Genomic DNA, 19,682 nt, shown 5'->3' on the forward strand with positions numbered 1-19,682 from the left:
GGGTCCTTTGGAATCCTGCAGGGCAGGAATGAGGCTCTGAAGGAGTGCCCTGCCTGGTGGCTGGTGGTGGTGTCCACCTGAGGAGGTGACGGTGGTGTCATGTGGACCTCTCTGTGTCCCAGCCTCTGTGCTGTCGTCTCATTTAATCCTCACACAGCCTCATGTAATCATGTCATCCCCACTCTGGTAGAGGGAGCTGGGGTTCAGGTTCCAACCCTTTCTGTGGCCCTGCTCCAGGTGCCATGAGCCTCACGCCCTGCGTGCCGGTCCAGGAATCTTCCAGTCCTTATGTAGTTGTCTCCGTCAGCTAGTGGGTGGCAGGCACCGTGAGGGGCGCTGGGGATCGATGGCATGACCCCACCTTTGGGGACCTTGCTAGGTGCCCCGTCAGGACCTCACTCTCCTGCTCACTGTCCCCAGTCTGGCACCCCCCCAGCGTTAGCCGCAGCCCCCAAGCTGGAGCCTGAGCCAGGGATGGGAGTGATGGTCACACAGGGCATGTTTGGGAAGGACGATGGGCAGATCCAGTGGTACAGAGTCACTGCCAACACTAACACGTCACGTGAGTCCTGGCCCCCGAGGGCCTGAGTGACCCTGGCCACTGCCAAGCAGGGCGAGGCTGAGGGGTCGGGCATGGAGGCTGAGGAGGTGAAATGCCTGGGGCCGGCGTGAGTCTCCGAGCGGGAAGCGGGGCCCGGCATGTTCTTGAAGATGGGGCTGACGGTGCATCATGAGTTGTGGGAGAGTGCTGGAGGAACGGGGTACCCTCTGCGGAGGAGGGAGGCCTGGGCCCCACTGCCAACCCTGCCTGGCCCCTTCGCTGTTTCTCTTCTCTCTCCCAGTGGCTCGGCCTCCCCGGGAAGCCCTCAACTGCACATGGTATGACCACTACTATGGAGATCAGGACTCCTACCTAGTCATCCTGCTCCCCAACCCCTTCCCTCCGGGGCACTGGGCTGTGCTGAGATCCTGGAGGTGCCTGTGGGCACGGAGGACTGTGGGCAGACCCAGGAGATATGCAATGGGTGGCTCAAGCCGGGCTCCCAGTATCGGTGAGGGCTAAGGCCGAGGGGAGGGGCAGCCGCTGTAAGTTTCGGTTGTGGGTTGTTCACACGTTCTCTCAACAAAAGATCTGGACTGAGTTGCAAAGAGAAAGCACGTACTGGTCCATAAGGGTCAATAGAGTTATTTTGACTGGGTTTCCTGGTAGACAAGGCGAAAAGGGGAACCACCATCTGTCAGATGTTTCTTTTTTTGGAGAAGAAGGGGGGAGGGGTGCTGTTTCAGCTTGCCAGGGTGATGCCGAGGATGTTTAGACACCTCCTTGCTCTCAGAGTGGGGCAGGGAACGCAGAAGAGAAGCTAGGGTAGCTTGTTCTGAAGTTTCAGGTAGCTCTAAACAGGTGAGGGGCTCTCATCTTTGAGGCTCCGTTGCTTGTGACTGAGTTGCCCTCTCTGCCTGCCCCTCCCCAGCAGAAGCTCCTGTCTCTCTGCCCCAGGTTCAGCGTCGTGGCCTTCACCAGACACAGCACTCCTAAGACTGTTCTCTCGTTCTCGGCCTTCTCAGGTAGGGCGGGCACCCAGCCAGGGTTCCAGCTGGGCGCTGGGGTGGGCGGAGCACTGGGCCCTCGTGTGAGGCTCGTCCCCAACCAGCCGCAGGAGGCTCTGAGCCGAGACTGCGGGGAGCACATGTCCCACCTCGCAGAGCTGGAGGCCCAGACCAGAGATGTGGGGCTCCGGGCCCCAGGCTCGGCCCGGGATCGGAGGGATGGGGCAGGAGAGGCAGGGGCCCGGACCGTGGCGGCCCACCCTCCCTGCCCTGCCCTCTGTGCCCGCTGCTCCCAGGCCCTCGAGCTTCTGGAGCAGCGCTGTCCAGTGGAAGCTTAAGGCAGGCCACCACGTGAACCACAAATGTCATTTAAAATTTCCTAGTAGCTACGTTAAAAAGGTAAAAAGAAAGACGTGAAATTAATTTTAGTAACATTTTATTTAAACCAAGATATCAAAATTGCTATATCAAGGGGCTGGCCCCGTGGCTGAGTGGTTAAGTTCGCACGCTCCGCTGCAGGCGGCCCAGTGTTTCGTTGGTTCGAATGCTGGGCGCGGACATGGCACTGCTCATCAAGCCACGCTGAGGCAGTGTCCCACATGCCACAACTAGAAGGACCTACAATGAAGAATCTACAACTATGTACTGTGGGGCTTTGGGGAGAAAAAGGAAAAAAATAAAATCTTTAAAAAAAAATGCTATATCAATATGTGATGCGTTATTTTAAATGATTGAGATATTTTACATCCTTTTTTTTTGGTCAAGTCTGAGATCCTGAGTGTATTTTACGCTGAGGGCAAGTCTTAATCTGGAGCAGCCACATTTCACGTGCTCCATACCCACATGCAGCTACCACACTGGACAGTGCATTCTGGAAGGTCCAGGAGGCCAGGCCTCTCCCTTCTTTCCTTTCTTTGAGGGTGTCAGGGGACGGAGTGGGGTCTTTGGGGCGGGCTCGGGAGTGGGGCATGGAGAGTTTGCCATGTGTTCTCCAGGGTGGTCCCCCTGGCAGCCATCTCTGGCCTCGGTTTGGCATCTGGGACTTCTGGCTTGTCACTGTGCCCTCCCCCCAGAGGGTCTGAAGTCCAGCAGAGGCTGGCATGTCTGCAGGACAGTGGGACAGGCTGCCATGTTCCGCCCTGCCCTCCGTAGAGCCCCGGATTGGTGTCTCCCGGGCAGCAATGCCCCCCACAGCGGCGGCGGGCATCGTGGTGGCTGGCGTCCTCACCGTCTGTGCTGTGCTGGGCCTGTTGTACTGGAGGCGGGTGAGGGGGCAGAGGTGAGTGGGAGGGAAGGCTGGGGCCAGCGTGGCTGGGGGAGGAGGACCCCGTTCCCCAAGAGGCCAGCCCACCTTCTGTCCCCCCGGGGCTGCCTCCCACAGCCTCTTCACCCTCAGCAGAGAAGAGAAGAGCTGCTTTTCCCACGAGCTGACAGCTTACAGCCTGCGGCCAGCGCGTGTTCCGCCCCTCCTGACGGCCTGGTGTGGTGGCAGGGGCGCCCTGCCCGGCTCAGGTCAGGGGACGTGGCCTTCTCCCCGGGGCTGCATCCCAGACGGCCCGCAGGCCTCTGCCAGCCGCACTGTGCTTCCTCGGCCACCTGCACACTTTCGTCACGCCTTTGCCAGGGCCCTTTCTCCAACTCTTGGAGCTCCTGGCTGCTGTCCACCCTGGAGTCTCCTCTCCCTCCCTCACCTCCTCCCTCCTCTCTCCTCTCCCCTCCTCCCCCCCTCCCCCAAACTCACCCACTCCAGTCCTTACCTTCTCCCTGACTAACCACTTGGATCTATCAGACCAGTCTCTTTCTTTTCTTTCTTCCTCTCCCGAGGGGCTCTCTGCTGGCCGGGGTCACTGGCCCGGGGCTCTGGAGGGCAAGGGCTATAACTGTGCCCTCTGCTCACTCCTGCCCTCCCTGGATTGACTCCATACTGAGCCGACATTAGTGAGTACGGCTGTGCACAGAGCCCTCCTTGGGACCCAGGAGAGCTCCAAGGCATGACTCACTCCTGCGTCCCCCTGTGGCCTGTCTGCCCCACCATCTTCCCACATCGGTGGTGGCATCCTGGGCCGTGCGTCGGGGGACCTGCTCAGCGTGCTGGCTCCACTCCGGGGAGTGGGACCCGGGGCTGTGCTCCCAGCAGCTCCCAGGTGATCAGGTCGTGCAGCCAGGCCCGTCCCCACCACCCACCTGGGCGCAGGGCAGGACTGCACACCAGGCCGTGGGCCCACTCCCCGCCCTCCCGCCAGGTGCTCCCACTGGCCAATCCCCGTCCACAGCTTCTGGCAGAGCTACGAGGCCAAGAGCGTGCATGCCCACCGGGCTTTCTTCCAGGAATTTGAGGTACGGCCTCAGGGGTCCTCAGGCCCAGAGCAGGGAGGGCCGCAGGCACCTAGGGGGCCTGGACCTGCCCTGGAGGTGGGGGGGATCTCCCAGCTGTGCACGCCCCCTGCCCCTCTCCCAGGGTGGGGTCAGCCCCCAGCACCTGCCCCCAATCTCTGCAGGAGCTGAAGGAGGTGGGCAAGGAACAGCCCAGACTGGAGGCCGAGCTCCCCGCCAACACCGCCAAGAACCATTACCCACACAAGCTGCCCTGTGAGCGCCGGGCCAGGGCGGCGGGCCAGAGGGGCTGCGTGTGCCAGGCACTGACCGCTCGGCTTCACCCTGTGCAGATGACCACTCCCGGGTGTGGCTGGCCCCGCTGGAGGGAGAGCCCCACTCGGACTACGTCAATGCCAACTTCCTCCCGGTAAGGCCGCCTGTGGGAAGGGCTCTCTGCGGGGCGTCTGCCGGGGACACGGGCTGTTGGCAGGACGTGCCTCTTCTCCTCCACGAAGGTCACCAGCTGGAGTTTCTGTAGGTCGACCTGGCAGGTGGTTCCTGAGGGCCTGCTGTGTGCCAGGCCCCACGTCAGGCCAACAGGAGGCAGGGCCAGCTAACCGAATTCCCACCTTCGAAGAAGCTTGTATGTGTGTGTGTGTGCACGTGTGTGCAGGTGTGTGTCACACCTACCAGCAATGTGAGGAGTGCTGGAACCAGCACAGTGCTCAGGGCACGTGGAGGAAGGAGGAACTGAGTCTCCGAGGTCTTGAAAAGGCCTCCACTGATCTCCTGAGGACGAGCAGAATTCTAAGTGTTGAAGGAGAGAAAGGACATGCACAGCCCGTGGCGGGGTGTCCAGGCGTGTGCGGGGTGAGCGTGCAGTGGGGGGACGTGAGACAGCAAAGGCTGAGTGGGGCTAGATGAGGGAGCTGGCTCGTCAGGCTGAGGCTTCAGGTTTCTCTGGAGGGCAGTGGAGGAAGCACAGAGTTTGATTCAGGAAGGTTGGCAAAGAGGGTGACCTGGGGACAGCACTTCTGCTATATCTCGAGTTGTCTCGTAGGGTTTTCTTGCCCCATCCAGGTGGGGCTGGGGTGTGGTGGTGTCCCCGAGGCCACCCCTCCTGATGTGAATCCTTGGTGCACACGTGTGTTGGCATGTTTGCACACGCCGACGCAGAGACGCTGCTCCTCCCTCCTGGAGATCATGCGTGGGGTATTGACTGCCTCGTGCTTGGTGGGGCCCAGGGGACCCAGGTGTCACCACTTCCTGTGCTCCTGACCTCCGCCCCCACAGGGCTATGCCCACTCGCAGGAGTTCATCACCACGCAGGGGTCCCTCAAGAAGACTCTGGAGGACTTCTGGCGGCTGCTGTGGGAGCAGCAGGTCCGCATCATCGTCATGCTGACCGTGGGCATGGAGAACGGGAGGGTGAGTGCCCCGCAGTCTCCAGAATGGCCACCAGGGGGCACGTGCGCTCCTTGCAGGAATGGCGGGGGGTGGGGGGGGGGTGGGGGGGGGGTCCAGGTCTGGGAGGGTGGGTCAGGCGGAACTGAGGCCGGACCAGTGAGGTTGGTGGGGTCCCCAAGGCCACCCAGGCAGGGGAGGCAGCGCGAGGGCCCAGGGACTCCAGCTCCTGGCTTGACCCAGTTTCCGTTGGCCTCTGCCACTGCTCAGTGTGTCCACTGGCTCCGGGTGGAGATGGGGCCGGGGGTTAGGAGACAGGGCTGGTGAGGGACGACTGCCCCAGGGTGGGCACCTGCATCCTCTCTTCCGACAAGCCCGAGGGGCCTCCTCTGTGTCCTGCTCCGTGCAGGGCTCTGGACAGAGAATGCTGGTTGGGTCTGTCCTGCTGTTGGAGCCGTGAGGCTGGGTGGCCCTCAGTAAGGCCAGCCAGTTTTCCAAAGGGACCCGGCAGCTGCTGAAGTCCTTGGGGTCAGACGAGAGGTCTGGGGGAGGTGGCCTGGGAGCTGTGCAGACTGTCCGCAGACCCAGGAGGACGGGTGGGAGGGTTGGGGCCACCACCGCCCCCTCCACTCTACCCTCGGCCCCAGGTTCTGTGTGAGCACTACTGACCGGCCGACCCCACCCCTGTCACCCGCGGTCATGTCACCGTCCACCTCCTGGCCAAGGAGCCCCAGGACGAGTGGACCACGTGGGAGATCCTGCTACAGCATGTGCGTGCCCCAGGGGATGGGACAGGGTGGGTGGGGTGGGCATCTGAGCTGAGACCCTTGGGGAAGAGTACCCCACCTCCTGGGTCCCTGGGCCTCCTTCCTTCTGAGATTGTAGGCACCCGGCACTGCCCAGGGCAGTTGGTGGCTAGGGAAAGTATGGGGGCACAGAGAGGGTAAGGGTCTGCTTGAGGTCACACAGTGAGTCAAGGCAGAGCAGGTGAGAAGTGAGGGTTCCTGCCCTGCCCTCAGGGCTGGCTGCTTCATCTTGAAGCCTCGTGTCCCATCTGCCTTCCCAGGCTGTGCCTCCTGGGGCAGGAAAGCCAGGGACCAGCATCGCCCCTCTGCCTGGGTACCCTCCAGGCAGGGACCACCCAAGAGGCTGGAGAAGGAGCCAAGGGAAGCATCCAGGCTGAGGGAGGAGGCACCAGTCCTGTCCTTGGGGGTCACCCAGTCTGAGAGGGGAGGCACCAGTCCTATCCTCGGGCGTCTGATGAAGAAAGCTGAATGACTAGGCCAGGGACCCTGGGGTCAGGAAGATGAGGGGAAGCAGCGGCCCCTCCACCCTCCCCACCTCGGATGGCCCAGCAGCAGCCACGGAGGGTGAGACAGCTGCAGTTCACCACGTGGCTTGACCACAGTGTGCCCGCAGCCCCTAGCTCGCTGTTGGCCTTCGTGGAGCTGGTGCAGGAGCAGGTGAGGGCCTCCCGGGGCCCTGGGCCCATCCTGATGCACTGCAGGTGAGGCTGGGTCGGAGGCTGCCTGGCCTGGGTGGGGGGGGCTCAGGATGGGGTGTGGGGGGGTGTGTGGCCGTGGCAGCCCCTCGCCCCTGCAGCTGCCCCATTGTCCCCACCGTGCGGGTGTCGGCCGCAGCGGCACCTTCGTGGCCCTGTTGAGGCTTCTGCAGCAGCTGGAGGAGGAGCGGGCGGTGGATGTGCTCAACACAGTGTACACGCTGCGGCTGCACCGGCCCCTCATGATTCAGACCCCTGTGAGGGCTCAATATGCCGGGACCCCAAGAAGGTGGGTGGGAGGTGGACGGCCAGGGGACCACAGGTCTGAAGGGAGCAGGGGAGGAAGCTCACAGAGGACCCGGGGAGGAGGGGCTGGAATATGGCACCACCTGCCAGGCTTCTGTGTCCCTTTTGTGGAAGAGGATGTGGGGCCGGGGGGCCGGCGGGCTGCCCGCTTCCACCCTCTGGGATGCACGGGGCGGCTCCCAGGGGCTCCTCCAGCCTCCCTCCCTCCCCCGCCCACCCCTGTCTTGCTGGTTGGGCCTGGAGACTCCTTTGGCGTCAGACCACTCCTCCCCCCAACAGCCAGTACATCTTCCTGCACAGCTGCCTCCTGAACAAGATTCCGGAGGGGCCCTCGGACCCCTCTGAGTGAGTCGCAGCTCCCCAGGCCCTTGCCAGGTGGGGTGCAGGACCCCATGCCCTCCCACCGACCGGCTTCTGACTCCTGTCCACAGCAGAGCGGAGAGCACTCGCTGCCAGAGCTGGGGACCCTGTGGTGCCCTCGGCCCTCCCCACCCCCTCCCCAGGCTCCAGCCCATCACCGCGGCCAGCTTCACCCAGGCGTGCGCAGAGAGGGCGGCCAACACCAACGCCGGCTTCCTGCAGGAGTACGAGGTACACTCGGGCCTGTGGGGGCAGTGAGAACTGAGGCAGCTGACACCCCACCTGGCGTGCCCTCCCACGGACTCTGCCCAGGCCCAGGTGTGTGTCTCTTCCAGCTCCTGCTCCAGGTCATCGGGGATGAGGCTGGCTCTCTGATGCCCTGCCCTGGCCGTGAGCAGGACAGCACTGTCCCCTGTGAGTGCTGTGGACAGCATGGGTGGCCAGGGTGCTGGGTGGGGACACTGGCAGTCTCACATTCCATCTTTCCTCAGACGCCCATCCCCAGGTGGAGGAGACCCCCTCTCACGAGATACCGGAAGCCTGGCTCTTCCCTGTGAGATGATGACCTGTGGCCCTCTCTGACGGCCTGTGCTTCCTGGCCTGGGGCTCTTGGGGGCCCTAGAGCTGCGGGATGGGCAGGGGACACCCTCAGTGCCTGGGGCCAACGAGCTGTGCTCTGCAGGGCGGGCCTTCTGGCCGAGACCACGTGGTGCTGACTGGCCCCATGGGCCCAGAGGAGCTCTGGGAGCTGGTATGGGAGTGTGGGGCCTGTGTGCTGGTCTCCCTGTGCCTGCCTGACGCCGGGGAGAAGGTGAGGGAGCAGAGGGGCAGAGGATGGGAGGCCTCAGAGCTGGGGCGGGGTGGGGGGTTGGAGGTGCGGCCTGTGATCGGGGGGTGGGGGGGGCGTGGGGGGGGCGGGGTTAGAGATATCGGGGAGCTGCCGCTGGAGCAGCCCTGACTTGGTCCTGCCCAGGAGTCTGGCCAATGGAGAAGCAGCCCATAGCCCTGCATGTGGTGACAGTGCGCTGGGTGGCTGAGAGCAGCATGGCAGGCTGGCCCTGTACCCTCCTCAGGGTCACATACGTAGGTCCCCAGGCCGTGGAGGGAGAGATGTGTGGGACAGAGTGCTGTGCCCTCCCCAGCGCCAACGCCTGGCGTTCTTGCCCCCAGGGTGAGAGCGGGCAGGAGAGGCTGGTGCAGAGCCTGCAGCTGCCGTGCTGGGAGCCGGGGCATGCCCTCCCTGCCACCACCCTGCTGCCCTTCCTGGCCGCTGTGGGCCAGTGCTTCTCGGGGGACACGGAGAAGCCGGGCACGCTGCTCAGCCACTCCAGGTGCTGTTGGACAAGGGTCTGGGGGAGCAGGCACCAGCGCCCCCTCATTGTACCTCCGGCAGGCCCTCATGTCTCCTGAGCCCTGCTTGGGTCCTGGGTCCAGACGACACAGTCTCTCCGCGCTCCCTCTCTCCTCTCCCTACCCTACACCCTTTCTGGATGTGACATCTTTTTGGAGTTTATCCTCCCTGCCTGGGCGCAGCCTGGCTCACCAGGGGCCCAGGGTGCCTTCCCAGCCCCCTAGACCCAGGTTGGGTCTCCCCACAGACCTGGGGCCCTTCATCCTCCCTCCCCCAGGGACCTGGTCCAACTCTAGGCCAATTGCAGCCACGATGCGGCCCCACTGGACACCTTCCTGGCCATGGCCCAGCTGCTGCAGCAGGTGGGGGCTGAGGGCACAGTGGACGTCTTCAACGTGGCCCTGCAGCAGTCACAGGCCTGTGGCCTCATGACCCCGACGCTGGTGAGAGGTGGCCAGGGGCTGGGCTGTGGCGTGGGGGAGGGGTGGGAGGGTGGGGAGGGGGCGCACTTTCTGCCCCTTCTGTGGGCGGCCTCAGGGTGCACTGTCCGGGCAGCCGCCAGGTGGTGCTGTGGACCACAATGCTCTCACATGTACAGGGCTGGGACACGGGGCCTTCTGGTTGGATGGGGCAGCCTCCTTACCCTGCGTCCACCCCAGGAGCAGTACATCCACCTCTTCAACTGTCTGAACCAGGCACTGCTGGACGGGCTTCCCTGAGTCTCTCATGAGGCCGTGCAGGAGCAGAGGAGGCCTGTGCCCACCAGGCAGTGAGGGCCAGCCAGGTGGGCCGGCCAGGCTGGCCTGCTCGGGCCTGGCTTCCCTGGGGCTATGCTGTGACGGGGCAGAGTTGGGAATAAAGGATGTGGTCCAGGCTGAGGCTGAGTGTGCCCATCTGTCACCCCCTGAGGAAGAAAGAGACGGCCTCAGAGATGCTTGCGGGATGTGGGGCCCAACGCGAGGGCCCGGTGGGCAAACCCGAGCAGGGCTCAGCCGGGGCTGGGGTCTGGCTGAACTGGTTTGTCCTTGAGGGCAGCCCCTAGCCCCCATCCTCCTGTGTCCTCAGACTTTAGTCTCCTGGGGTGCCCTGGGTTCAGAGCCCCAGTTACCCATGGTGCCCCCTCCATGCAGTAAGGCTGACCCTGTTTCTGGCTTCCTTTCTGCTGTCCCCAGCTAGCTCCACCTACTGGTGTCCCCAGGGGCCACCTCAACCATGGCCTGTCTTCCTACCAGGGTGCTCACGGGAGCCACACCGACTTGGAAGTCAGGAGCCGTATGCAGTCTTCTCTGCTCCTCTGCTCTCCTCCTTGCTCCCTCTGCAGAGGAGGGAGGTGAGAGAGAGAGAGTGAGGGGGTGTGGGGGAGGGAAAGACCAGGAGGAACAGAGAGCAAGCAGGAGGGTGGAGATGTGGCGGGGCGGGGCGTGACGGGGGGGGTGGGGCACACGGGGAGGGGATGGTCTGTCCCACATGCAATGGACGGAACCATGCACCATGTGACGGGATTGCAATGGCCTCCTGAGCTCCTGCTGTCCCCGATCAGACAGCACAGTTCTGGATGGCAGGGTGCCCAGAGCTGGACACCGATTGTCAGGTGGAGGGCCCTCGGGGACACAGAGAGCCTGGACCAGTTGGAGGCCCCAAAATGCAGTTAGACCCCCAAATGAGGAGGCCGAACTGAGCTCCGGTGAAGTGCAGGCGGTCAGGGGTCAGGGAGGGCCCTTCTCGGGCCTGGCTGGAGAGTGGGGCTGTCCCAGAATGAGGTCAGGCTCTGGGGGCCCCTCAGGGGACTGAATGTCATGTCCTCTTCAGACTCTGTGCTTATCAGGAATTGGGGGCTGGCCCCATAATGACCCTCAGGTAGGCAGGATGGAGGCTCAGCTCTGAGCTGCCACACCCACCATGAGGGAGTGTTACTGAGGTCACAGCCCAGCTCGAACATGGCTTTTCGTGCCTGGGCCCCCATGCTGGACAGGGAGCTTCAAACGGTCCGGGGAACGGGGCCAGAGCAACGGGCAAGTGAGGCTGTAGGGGCAGGCGGATCTGGGGAGGTAGGGCGGCTCCCATCTGTGTGCCTTGCCAGTGATGGGAGCCAGGTGTCCCTGTAGGGCCGTCCTCTGGCCTTCCTGGGAGGCTACTCCACATTCAGGGCCACGGCCCCAGCCAGTTGGGTCTGCTGGCTTCTGGGCCCAGCTGTACCGCCACTGTGGCCACGGGATGTTATGGCAGCCGCGGAGAACGGGACGGGGTGGTGATGAGAGGACCTTGGGGTACGCGGGTAGGAGTGGAAGGACCATTGGCTGCCTGCGAGGTCTCCAGCTTCTTGTCCACTCTGGATGCACCCTGGGAAGACGGCAAGAAAGGCAGACAGCCCTCTGTAGCTCTGCACTGGGCCTGGCTCAGCATGGGAGAGACAGAGAGCAGGGGCCACATGAAGGAAGCAAGGCGGCCCCCTGGTGTCAGAAGGGAACAGTGACGTGACCCAGTTCTTGACCGAAGGCTCTGGGGCCAGGACAGGCGCTGGGACTCCAGCACAGGGGGCCGAGCTCCTGCACTGCCCTCCAGATGGTGCCAATCCATGGACCTTCCGGCGGGTTCTGATGATCAGCAGGACGCAGCCCCTCAGCCTGGCCACCTGGCTGGGTCCCGGGGCCTTGGACTGGACCCAGGCTGCACCCAAAGTCCACTTAGCAGGTGGAATCGCATCAGCTTCCTGGGTGGCCGGGCAGGGCCACTCAGCGAGAAGCCTCCTCATTGCCCAGCCCTTCCCAGCCCCACCTCCCTGTGCTTCGTCCCCCAGGGGACAGGGCGAGGGCCGACCCTGACTCCCATTCTGGCTCCCCACCACCTCCCCGGTACCGGCAGGCCGCTGTGTGCTGGACCACATCCCTTCTCTCCTGGGTCTCAGTTTCCTGCAGACGATGTGGGGCTGGGCACCTGGACACTCCAAGGTGGCTTCCAGAGGGTCTCCTCTGAGTCCCCTGTGACCCCACGCTGTGCCTGAAGGCAAGAGAGTCTGAGCCCACCAGCTCTGGGACCTGCTTCCAGACAAGTGCAGGTCCTCCACGTGCTGGCTCTGCTCCCTCGCTTTGGGTTTCTTCGCTTTTTTTTCTTTCCTGGATGAAATTGCTGCCAGCTCGGAAGGAAGGAGGGAAGGGGAGCTCGGAGTGTAGAACTTTCCTTGACTCCTCCTCCTGTCTCCCTCCCCGGCCCCGAGCCCAGCCCGTGAAACGGCACAGCCAGATCACTCAACAATGCCTGCCCCTCTCTGACGGCACTGGCCGCTCCCGCTGACGCTGAGCCGAGCCGAGCCCGCGGGCACCCCACCGACGGCGACGGCGCAGCCCGCACCCGCCAGGTTGCCCCGCAGCCCGGCAGCCGAGATGCCCAGCCCGCCCGGGCTCCGGGCGCTGTGGCTTTGCACTGCGCTGTGCACCACGCCGTGCGTCCGCGGCGCCCCTCAGCCCGGCCCAGGGACCACCTGCCCGGCCCCCTGCCACTGCCAGGAGGACGGCATCATGCTGTCGGCCGACTGCTCCGAGCTCGGGCTCTCCGCTGTGCCGGGGGGCCTGGACCCCCTGACGGCTTACTTGTGAGTACCAGCCGCGCACCCTCCCTGTTCCCGCCCGGCTGCCCGCGGGCACCTGCCCGACCTCAGGCTGGGACACCTGCCCGGCTGGTGCCCTGGGGCGCGGGCATCCCCGAGGCCTCTCCCCCTCCAGAATGGACTGCTGCGGGGCTGGGTGGGTTGAAAGTTCCGAGGCTAAAGAGCAGACAAGCGTTTGACTGGCTTCCCTGACTTGGTTTCCCAGCCGGCCCCTGTCTTGTGCGTTTGCTGGGTGGCTCAGGCTCGGTACAGGTGACTCTCTGGACCCTGCGCTGGAGGGACAGGGTTGGCTCTCCGTACCCTCGCTATTTTCTTCTCCAGCAGAGTGGTGCCCGGGAGCGTGGCTGCAGGCAAAGCTGACTGAGTGGGTGGTGATGGGGGGGGGCTCCAGTGGGCAGAAGGGCTGTCCCTTCCTCTGCCTGGCGAGGAGAGCCGAGCTGTCACACTGAGGCTGGGTGGCCTTGGTGCGGGGCGCCAGAAGCTGAGAGGGGACCTTACCCACTCTCGTCTCCTCCGAAAGGGACCCTGCCAGCACCGTCTCCCTTCACAGAGGCCTCCTGCCTCCCCCGGGGGCCTCCTTGAAGTCGTGTCCCAGGAGGCCATGTTGGAGACACTAATTTGTGGGCGGGCGCCGGGGCTGAAAACCAGAGAACCATTTTTAGAGTCGGAGTTGGGGTGAGACGGCGCGTGAAGGGGACCCAGTCGGGGGCGGCTCCCAGAGGACGGCTCCCAGCAGCTTCTCCCAGGGCCTCGGGGCTGGGGGCTCTGGCTGCTCACCTCCTGGGCAGAGGACGGGGTGGGAGCACATTCCAGATCACCCACCCCACTCCACCCCACCTCTTGGGGAAGGGGACCTCCCGGCTCCGCCCTGCAGTGGCTCCATCACCTCCTGTCAGCGGAGGAGAGCAGGTGGGACAGCCCAGGGCCCTCTGTCCCAGCCACGGGGTCCTGCAGCTTTGTGGCTTTGGGGGTCTAGGCCCTGGGAGCTCAGAGGGAGAGGGAGCCGGGCTCGTTTCGCAGGATCCCGGCAAGTTTGCACTGAATGCGAGCAGGGCGCTCCGTGCTGTGCTGACGACATCCCGGCGGGGTACGGAGGGTCTGAACAGCAGCCCTTCATAGGGCTCCCCTCCCCGTCTCTCTGTCCCTAGTTGGGGCATCCTCTTCCGCTCCAAGAGGCACAGGCTGGGGGGGGGGCCAGGGGAGGGAGCGGGAGGGAGAAAATAGTGCCCTCATTCCAGCAGGGCCAATCGAACCCTTCACAGTCCAGGAGGTGAAGCAGGGCAGGCCCTGTGAGCCGAGCCGTGGGCTGCGAGGGCACTGGGTGCTGGCGGGGAGGGCCGGCTCCCACCGCATGCCTGCTGTGCCCAGGGCAGCCCGCTTCTAGCCCGTTTACGTATTGGGGTGTGTGACACTGTGTCATTTGACGTCAGAGTCCTGTGGCTAAAAAGAATTTGAAAAAGACTTCTGTAGAGGCTCCGTCTGGGGGAGCAGAGGAATAGTCCCCTTCCTGTGTGAGGGGCGGGGGAGACAGACGGGGCCTCCTGGAGGCTGACTGGTCCAGCTTCCTTCCCAGCACCTGTCTTCCCAGACGGACACTTGTTCAGGAAGGAAGCCACGCTTGGAATCCAAGTGTCCACCGTGCGCGCTGATGGAAGGCTTTCCCACCCTCTTGTCGCAATTCCCCCAGAGCTGTGAAGTCTGCACGTGGGTTCAGAGGAGGCGGGATCTTCTGGGCTGGTCTTGTGTCTCCCTGGGGATCGAGAAAGCCCCCCCCTCACCAAGACTCCGATTCTCCCTTCACCTTCGGGAGAGCAGCCTGCTGACAAACACACTGAGGGTGGCATGGGTGGGAGGCTGTCGCTGAGCAGAGCCGGGGGCAGGGGTGGGCGGTCTTGGGGCTCCTTTCCCTTCTCAGCGACGTTGGGAAACGCCCGGCCTGGTCTTGCCCCACGAAACCCAGGTCTTGCCGAGGACAGTGCAGATTTGCGTCTGATGATGGGAGACCCAGACGAGACCCCTTTCTGCCTGGGCCCCAGACCCTGTCCCTTCCTGGCTCCGCCATCTGTGCAGAGCCGCCGGGCTGCTCCACGCCTCGGTGCTTCATTCCTATGCGGGGAGAAGCGGGTGTTGGGAAGGTGAGATGAGGTGACACATCTGTAGAAAGTCCCTAGCACACAGCCTGACACTGGGGGGTGACCACAATTCGCAGCCTCCCATTGGGTGTCCAGGGGAGGCGGAGGTGAGCTCCGGGGCCCTTCACACAGGAGGGAGGCTGAGCCCAGGAGTGACCGTGGAGCCCAAGGGAATGGTCCGCAGTGCGTGCTGGGCAGTCGCCTGCGGGTGCTGGTCTTGGTCAGTGCTTGGCTATTCCAGGGGCTTGGGGCCCAACGAGTTGGTGAACACTGGGATGGGGGTGGGAAGGGAGTGTCTTCCCGACACAGGATTGAGAAGGTAAAAGGTCCAATTAAAACAGCTGGATGTGCAGGAAGGGCAGACAGAGGGTGCTTGACGATCCTCAGAAGGAGCCATAGACTGAACCACGGGAGGCGCCAAGGAACCGTGGGCTCCAGAAGGTACTGGGTTCTGGGGAAGACCAGAAAGTCTTCTTTGTCCCCAGCTGCTGTCCTCGGCTTTGACACTCAAGTCCAAAAACGACGGCTGCTTTGGGCCGGGTGCCAGCCCCGTTTGATGGTCAAGGTTGGGAGGGCGGACTTCGAATTCCCACAATCCCTCAGGCGTCGCTCTTTTCTTGAGTCTCCCCCGACCTGCAGTCTCGGTGCGGCTCATTGGCACTCCCTGGGCTTGGACCTGCTCCCCGGGTGGGGCCTGTTCTGGGAAGCCGTCCAGGGAGAGGGAGCCCCGGCTGCGGGGCGCTCCAGTGTGACGGTGACAAGAGGGCACGGTGCCCCTGCTCCATGGCATCCACACCACATGGCGAAGGGACGGGAAGACACAGGCAGCGAGGACCTGTTGGCAAACACCCAGAGCCGCCCCGAGCAGGGGATCTGGCTCGTCACTCAGAGTCCCTTCATCTGCCGCAAAGTCGGGCCATGTCAGGAAGTGGGTATTGGGTGGGAGAAAAGCCGTCTTGGGCAGCTGGTTGTAAAACACCCGAGGGCCATGCACTTGCAGTCACCCCGAAGCACCCACTCCGTCACCCTCCGCCACAGGGCCAGGCCAGGGGCCGCTCCGTGCAGCCCCGTGGATGGCCTTCTGCCTGCGTGGGACCTCGCTCCCGTTAGGACTGCCGTCACAGCCCAAGCTGGTCTGAAAGGGCAGACAAGGGACGTGCTTATAGATTCCGGGTGATTCGCATCCTCCTCGTCACTCCTGGGGTGTGCACGACCGACCAGATGGAGGCAGGGTGCTGCGGGGAGAGCAGAGGGGTTAGTAGGGCAGGGTGTGGGCATCACCTGTGAGCCGTGTGAACCTAACCCAGCTGATCGGCCTCTCTGTGACTCGGTTTCCTCCTCTGTAAAAGGAGCTGACACCTTCCTCACAGGACTGTTGTGTGGCTTCACTGAGCCCATGTTTGTAAAGAATTTGGCACCACGTCTGGCCCATCGGAAGAGGTCAAGCAATGTCAGCAGTGTTGTTTTTAGGGTGACCAGGGCTAAAAGGGTTAGTCATGGAAGCCTTCCTGGAGGAGGAAGTCCTGGAGCTGGCACTGGGAAGAGAGGAGGCATGGAATAAGGGTGTGGGTGTCTGTGTACATGAGTCTGTGTGTGTCTGTCTGTGTGTCTGTAAGTGTGTGTGTGTTGGACGGGCTGCGAAGGGAGAGAGTGGCTGCTGGGAGGCAGGAGGAGCTGGCCTGCAACCGGAGGGGCGTCAGTTTCCTCCTGGCCCAGTCTGGGGAGGAGACCCCGAGTGCTCCCGCGTGTGGTGGGTGGGCCTTGGGGCCTGTGCCCTGAGGGGGCAGAGGGGCTGCGGCCGGGGTGCAGGGGAGCCTGCCTCGGGGAGGACGTGTCCGAGGTCAGTGGCCAGCCTCATGATACACTGCCGATGCTACCCTTCCTGGGCTGGCCTCAGTTTCCCTTTCTGATAGATTCTGAGAACTGCCCCTCTGCCCAGAAACATGGGGCTTGTCTGACCCTCGGTCCCTCGGCTGCCGTGACACAAGTCCCAGAACTTTCCTGGACGTCAACGTCCACACGTTTTGGATGAAAAACTAGAGAGTGGGAGAGACAGGGAGAAATCCCCGCTGCCCGGGACAGAGAGAGCCCAGGAGAGCCGCTGGCGCGGGCAGCGGGGGGAGGGCGGGGGGCGCACAGGGAAGCAGCCCCCAGCGCAGGGCGGCCAGGAGGGGCAGAGGAGTGGGGAGCGACTACCGAAGTGCGGTCCCCTGGGGACCTCAAGCCTGGGGACGGGCCACAGGACGGCAGACCCGGGGCGGGCGAGTACTGGGGAGCCAACACCCCAGTTCAAAGGGAAGGCAGGAAGCAGCCCGCGGCAGGAGTAAAGGAAACCTCTCAACTCTGGCAGAGCACAGGCGGGCGCGGCCGGGGCGGGGCGGCTGGCGGCAGTGAAGAAAGCCTGGCTCGCTCAGGCAGAGCTGCCTGCCCGCCGCCACCTCTCCACTCCCCTCCCGGCCCTCGGCCTTCCTCCCGGCGGGGTCTGGCCCTGCAGCCTGGTGCCACGGCCGGCTCGGCTCCACCGCTCAGGTGCTGGGCCTCCCCGGGCAGGTAACCTCTGCCAAGGTGCCGTTTCTCCATCTTGAAAATGGAAACACCAGCAGTGTCTGCTTGGAAGGGTCCTGGGGAGCGAGTGAGAGAGAGCCGGCCGGGGGCCTTTCATGATGGGGCAGCCACCCCTCAACCACAGACGGGCTCCTGAGGCCCAAAGAGGGAACAGCAGAGCTGAGTGTTGGGCAGGGGAGGGGGGCGGGGTCAGGGTGTCCAGTCTGCTCTTTCTGATGCCCGTCAGATGCTTCCTTCCATCTGCCTTCCTTCCCTCCTTCCTTCCTTCCCTCCTTTCTTCCTCCCTCCTTCCTTCCTTGCTTCCTCCCTCCCTACCTTCCTTCCTTTCGTCTTTCCCTCCCTCCTTCCCTCCTGCCCCCCTCACCAGTAGGCCGCTCGCATTGACCTTCAGGGAGATGGGCCTTTCACAGAGCTGTTCTCCCCTGGGGCCCCTGGCCGGGATGACGGAGGAAGCCATCCTCCTCAGAGGGATGCCTGGAGCAGACAGGCCTGGTCTGGCCCTGATGGGTGACTCTCCCAAGAGGAGAAGTCTAGGATGCCAGGTCCGCACTGTGTGGAGAGTCCTGCTTCTCCCCTGAAGGCAGTTCTGTGGAGGTGGTCTTCTCTGGTGCAGCCCCAGGACAGGCAGGTGTGGACCGGCCTGCGATGCTGCTCGTGGCTGCCCTGGGACACGCCCTAAGGAGCTGGTAGGGATCCTCCTCTGAGCTCGTCCCTAATGGGCTGTGTGACCTTAGGCTCGTAATTCACTCTATTGGGAGCAGGGACGAGGACAAGGACCCCTGCTGGGGCTCTGGACACCTTGGGAAGGCACAGGAGATGGGGTGGGGGAGAAATTTCCAACCCTCCTCCCCTCTGTTGGAAATGACGACTTTTAACCAAACTGAAATGGACTCTCTGCCTCCGGGGCTCTCAGAGTGGTGGGAGAGTTTGTGCTGACTAGTCCCTTGGTAAGAAGAGGGAGTCCCCAATTTCTCACGACCATTCAGGTCTCTCTTCCCGCCCTTCAGATGCCGGAGAACAGGTCTCAGGAGGAAAAAAAACACCCAAGAGGCTAAACTTGGGCAGGGAGCAGAGAGTTATTTTGGAAGCAGCAAAAGGACATGGTGGGGGGAGAGCTCGGGGTTGGCGCTGTGCCCCCCGGAACGGTGCCAGGGTGGTGGGCGGGCCGGCGGGCATGTGGGGGCTGGGCCGGCTCCTCCCCCACAGCACCTCCAGGGCGGAGGTTTCCTTTGCGTCCCACGGCCTGCTCTCTCTTCCAGCCACTCTCCTCTTCCTCCTCCAGAGCCAGTGGGAAGACCTGTGTCTCGGATCCTCCCCAGCTCTGGGGGGTCGGGGTCCCCCTGATCATTGTGACATGCAGAATCTGAGGCTGGGCCGGGGAGGCATCTCAGGGCCAGCATTCTGCCTCCCGGTCTGCTCCAGCTCCAGCCTACGGAGGGCATGCCTTCCTGGCTGAGGCGTTCATCCCCTGAACTGTGACCTTTCTTGTAGGAAGATGCCAGATCATCAGGAAGGTCCATTCTTGGGGCTCAGCAGCCCCAGCCCCCCAGTGGGCCCAGACAGACACATCTAGGAACCTACTGGTGTCTCTGCTGCCGGCACTTACAGCATGTATGTAAGCTCTGTGCCACAGCATCGCACATACACCCTGGAGGGAGGTGCTGCTGCCGTCCCATCTTCCAGATGAAGAAACTGAGGCTTTTAGATGTTCAGGAGCCTGCCTAAGGCCGCTGGCCTGTCATTGCTGGTCTGGGATTTCAACCCTGCAGGCTCCCTCCTAACCACCAGCCTGCACTGCCCTCGGGAGTCAGAGTTGGGGGTGCTGAGCTCCAAGGGCCTGGACGAGACTCTGGGCGTGCTAAGCTGAGCAGCCCCTCCAAGCCCATCTCCAGTTTCTCATCTTCCCCAGGAAGAATCAGTGGTTTTCCCCACTCTCCTCCTATCTGCCAGCAGCGGTCTCTGGGAGCCCCTCTGCGGGGGCTGCTTGAAGGGGACGGGGCTGGGTTTTCGGCAAGGCCATCAGGGAGGTGTGGGGATGGTTATGTCAGGGGAGACGGGAGAAGCTGGCTTTCTCTACCAGACGGGCATGGGAGCATCCACCGAGGACCAGCAGTGACGAGAGAGGGGACTGGGCTGGTCGGGGCAGGCCTGGGGAGGAGGCCCGTCCTGAGTCCTGGGGACCGGGGGATTTGGGCGGGATGGGTAGGGAAGGCCCCCAGGAGGGGAAGGCAGGAGCCCAGGAGAAGGGCGAGGAGCAGTGGGGGCCTCCACTGCTCCATGGGGACGGCCGCTCTGTCCTACTTCCGAGGAGGGTGTTCCAGAGCAGAGCTCTCTGCCTCTTCCTCCTCGGGGCCTACTTGAAGACACCGCTCCAAGGCGTCCAGTGGCTGGGCTGACTCAGCCAGCGCTCCGGCCAAAGGTGTCAGCCAGCCCCAGGCAGCACCGGGCCTCCCGGTGAGGACACCTTCTCTCACACACCTGGAGGGCCTGCCTGGGAGGAGAGAGCCTATGTGTCTGCGGGCCGGAGGCCTGGGTTCAAGTCTTGACTCCAGCACCAAGGAGCACGGAGCAGCCCTGCCCTCACCCTGTAGCAGT

General features: G+C 63.6%; 2 protein-coding genes across 3 annotated transcripts in view; both read left to right on the forward strand.

Annotated features, from left to right (window-relative positions):
* Positions 1-2,729: 2,729 nt before the first annotated feature.
* On the forward strand, positions 2,730-9,642 carry LOC139080598 (receptor-type tyrosine-protein phosphatase V-like). Its single transcript, XM_070602008.1, is given in 16 exon segments — positions 2,730-2,827; positions 2,930-3,028; positions 3,792-3,885; positions 4,007-4,058; positions 4,143-4,291; positions 5,158-5,292; positions 5,916-6,064; positions 6,677-6,775; positions 6,909-7,058; positions 7,510-7,666; positions 7,771-7,849; positions 7,927-7,988; positions 8,118-8,246; positions 8,606-8,766; positions 9,094-9,229; positions 9,446-9,642. Coding segments are annotated over 16 exon segments (1,809 nt in total). The 3' UTR covers positions 9,506-9,642.
* A 2,283-nt stretch (positions 9,643-11,925) lies between these two features.
* LGR6 (leucine rich repeat containing G protein-coupled receptor 6) overlaps positions 11,926-19,682 on the forward strand; it is a 110,278-nt gene continuing 102,521 nt past the window's right edge. Inside the window, exon 1 of one of the 2 annotated variants that reach the window (XM_070602208.1) lies at positions 11,926-12,375. In XM_070602208.1, coding sequence (XP_070458309.1) covers positions 12,167-12,375 — 209 coding nt within the window. In that variant the 5' untranslated portion in view covers positions 11,926-12,166. The remainder of the gene's footprint in view (positions 12,376-19,682) is intronic. The other variant, XM_070602207.1, reaches the window with a different exon arrangement.

Source organism: Equus przewalskii, chromosome 31 (assembly GCF_037783145.1).
Source record: "Equus przewalskii isolate Varuska chromosome 31, EquPr2, whole genome shotgun sequence".
Lineage (NCBI taxonomy): Eukaryota > Metazoa > Chordata > Mammalia > Perissodactyla > Equidae > Equus > Equus przewalskii.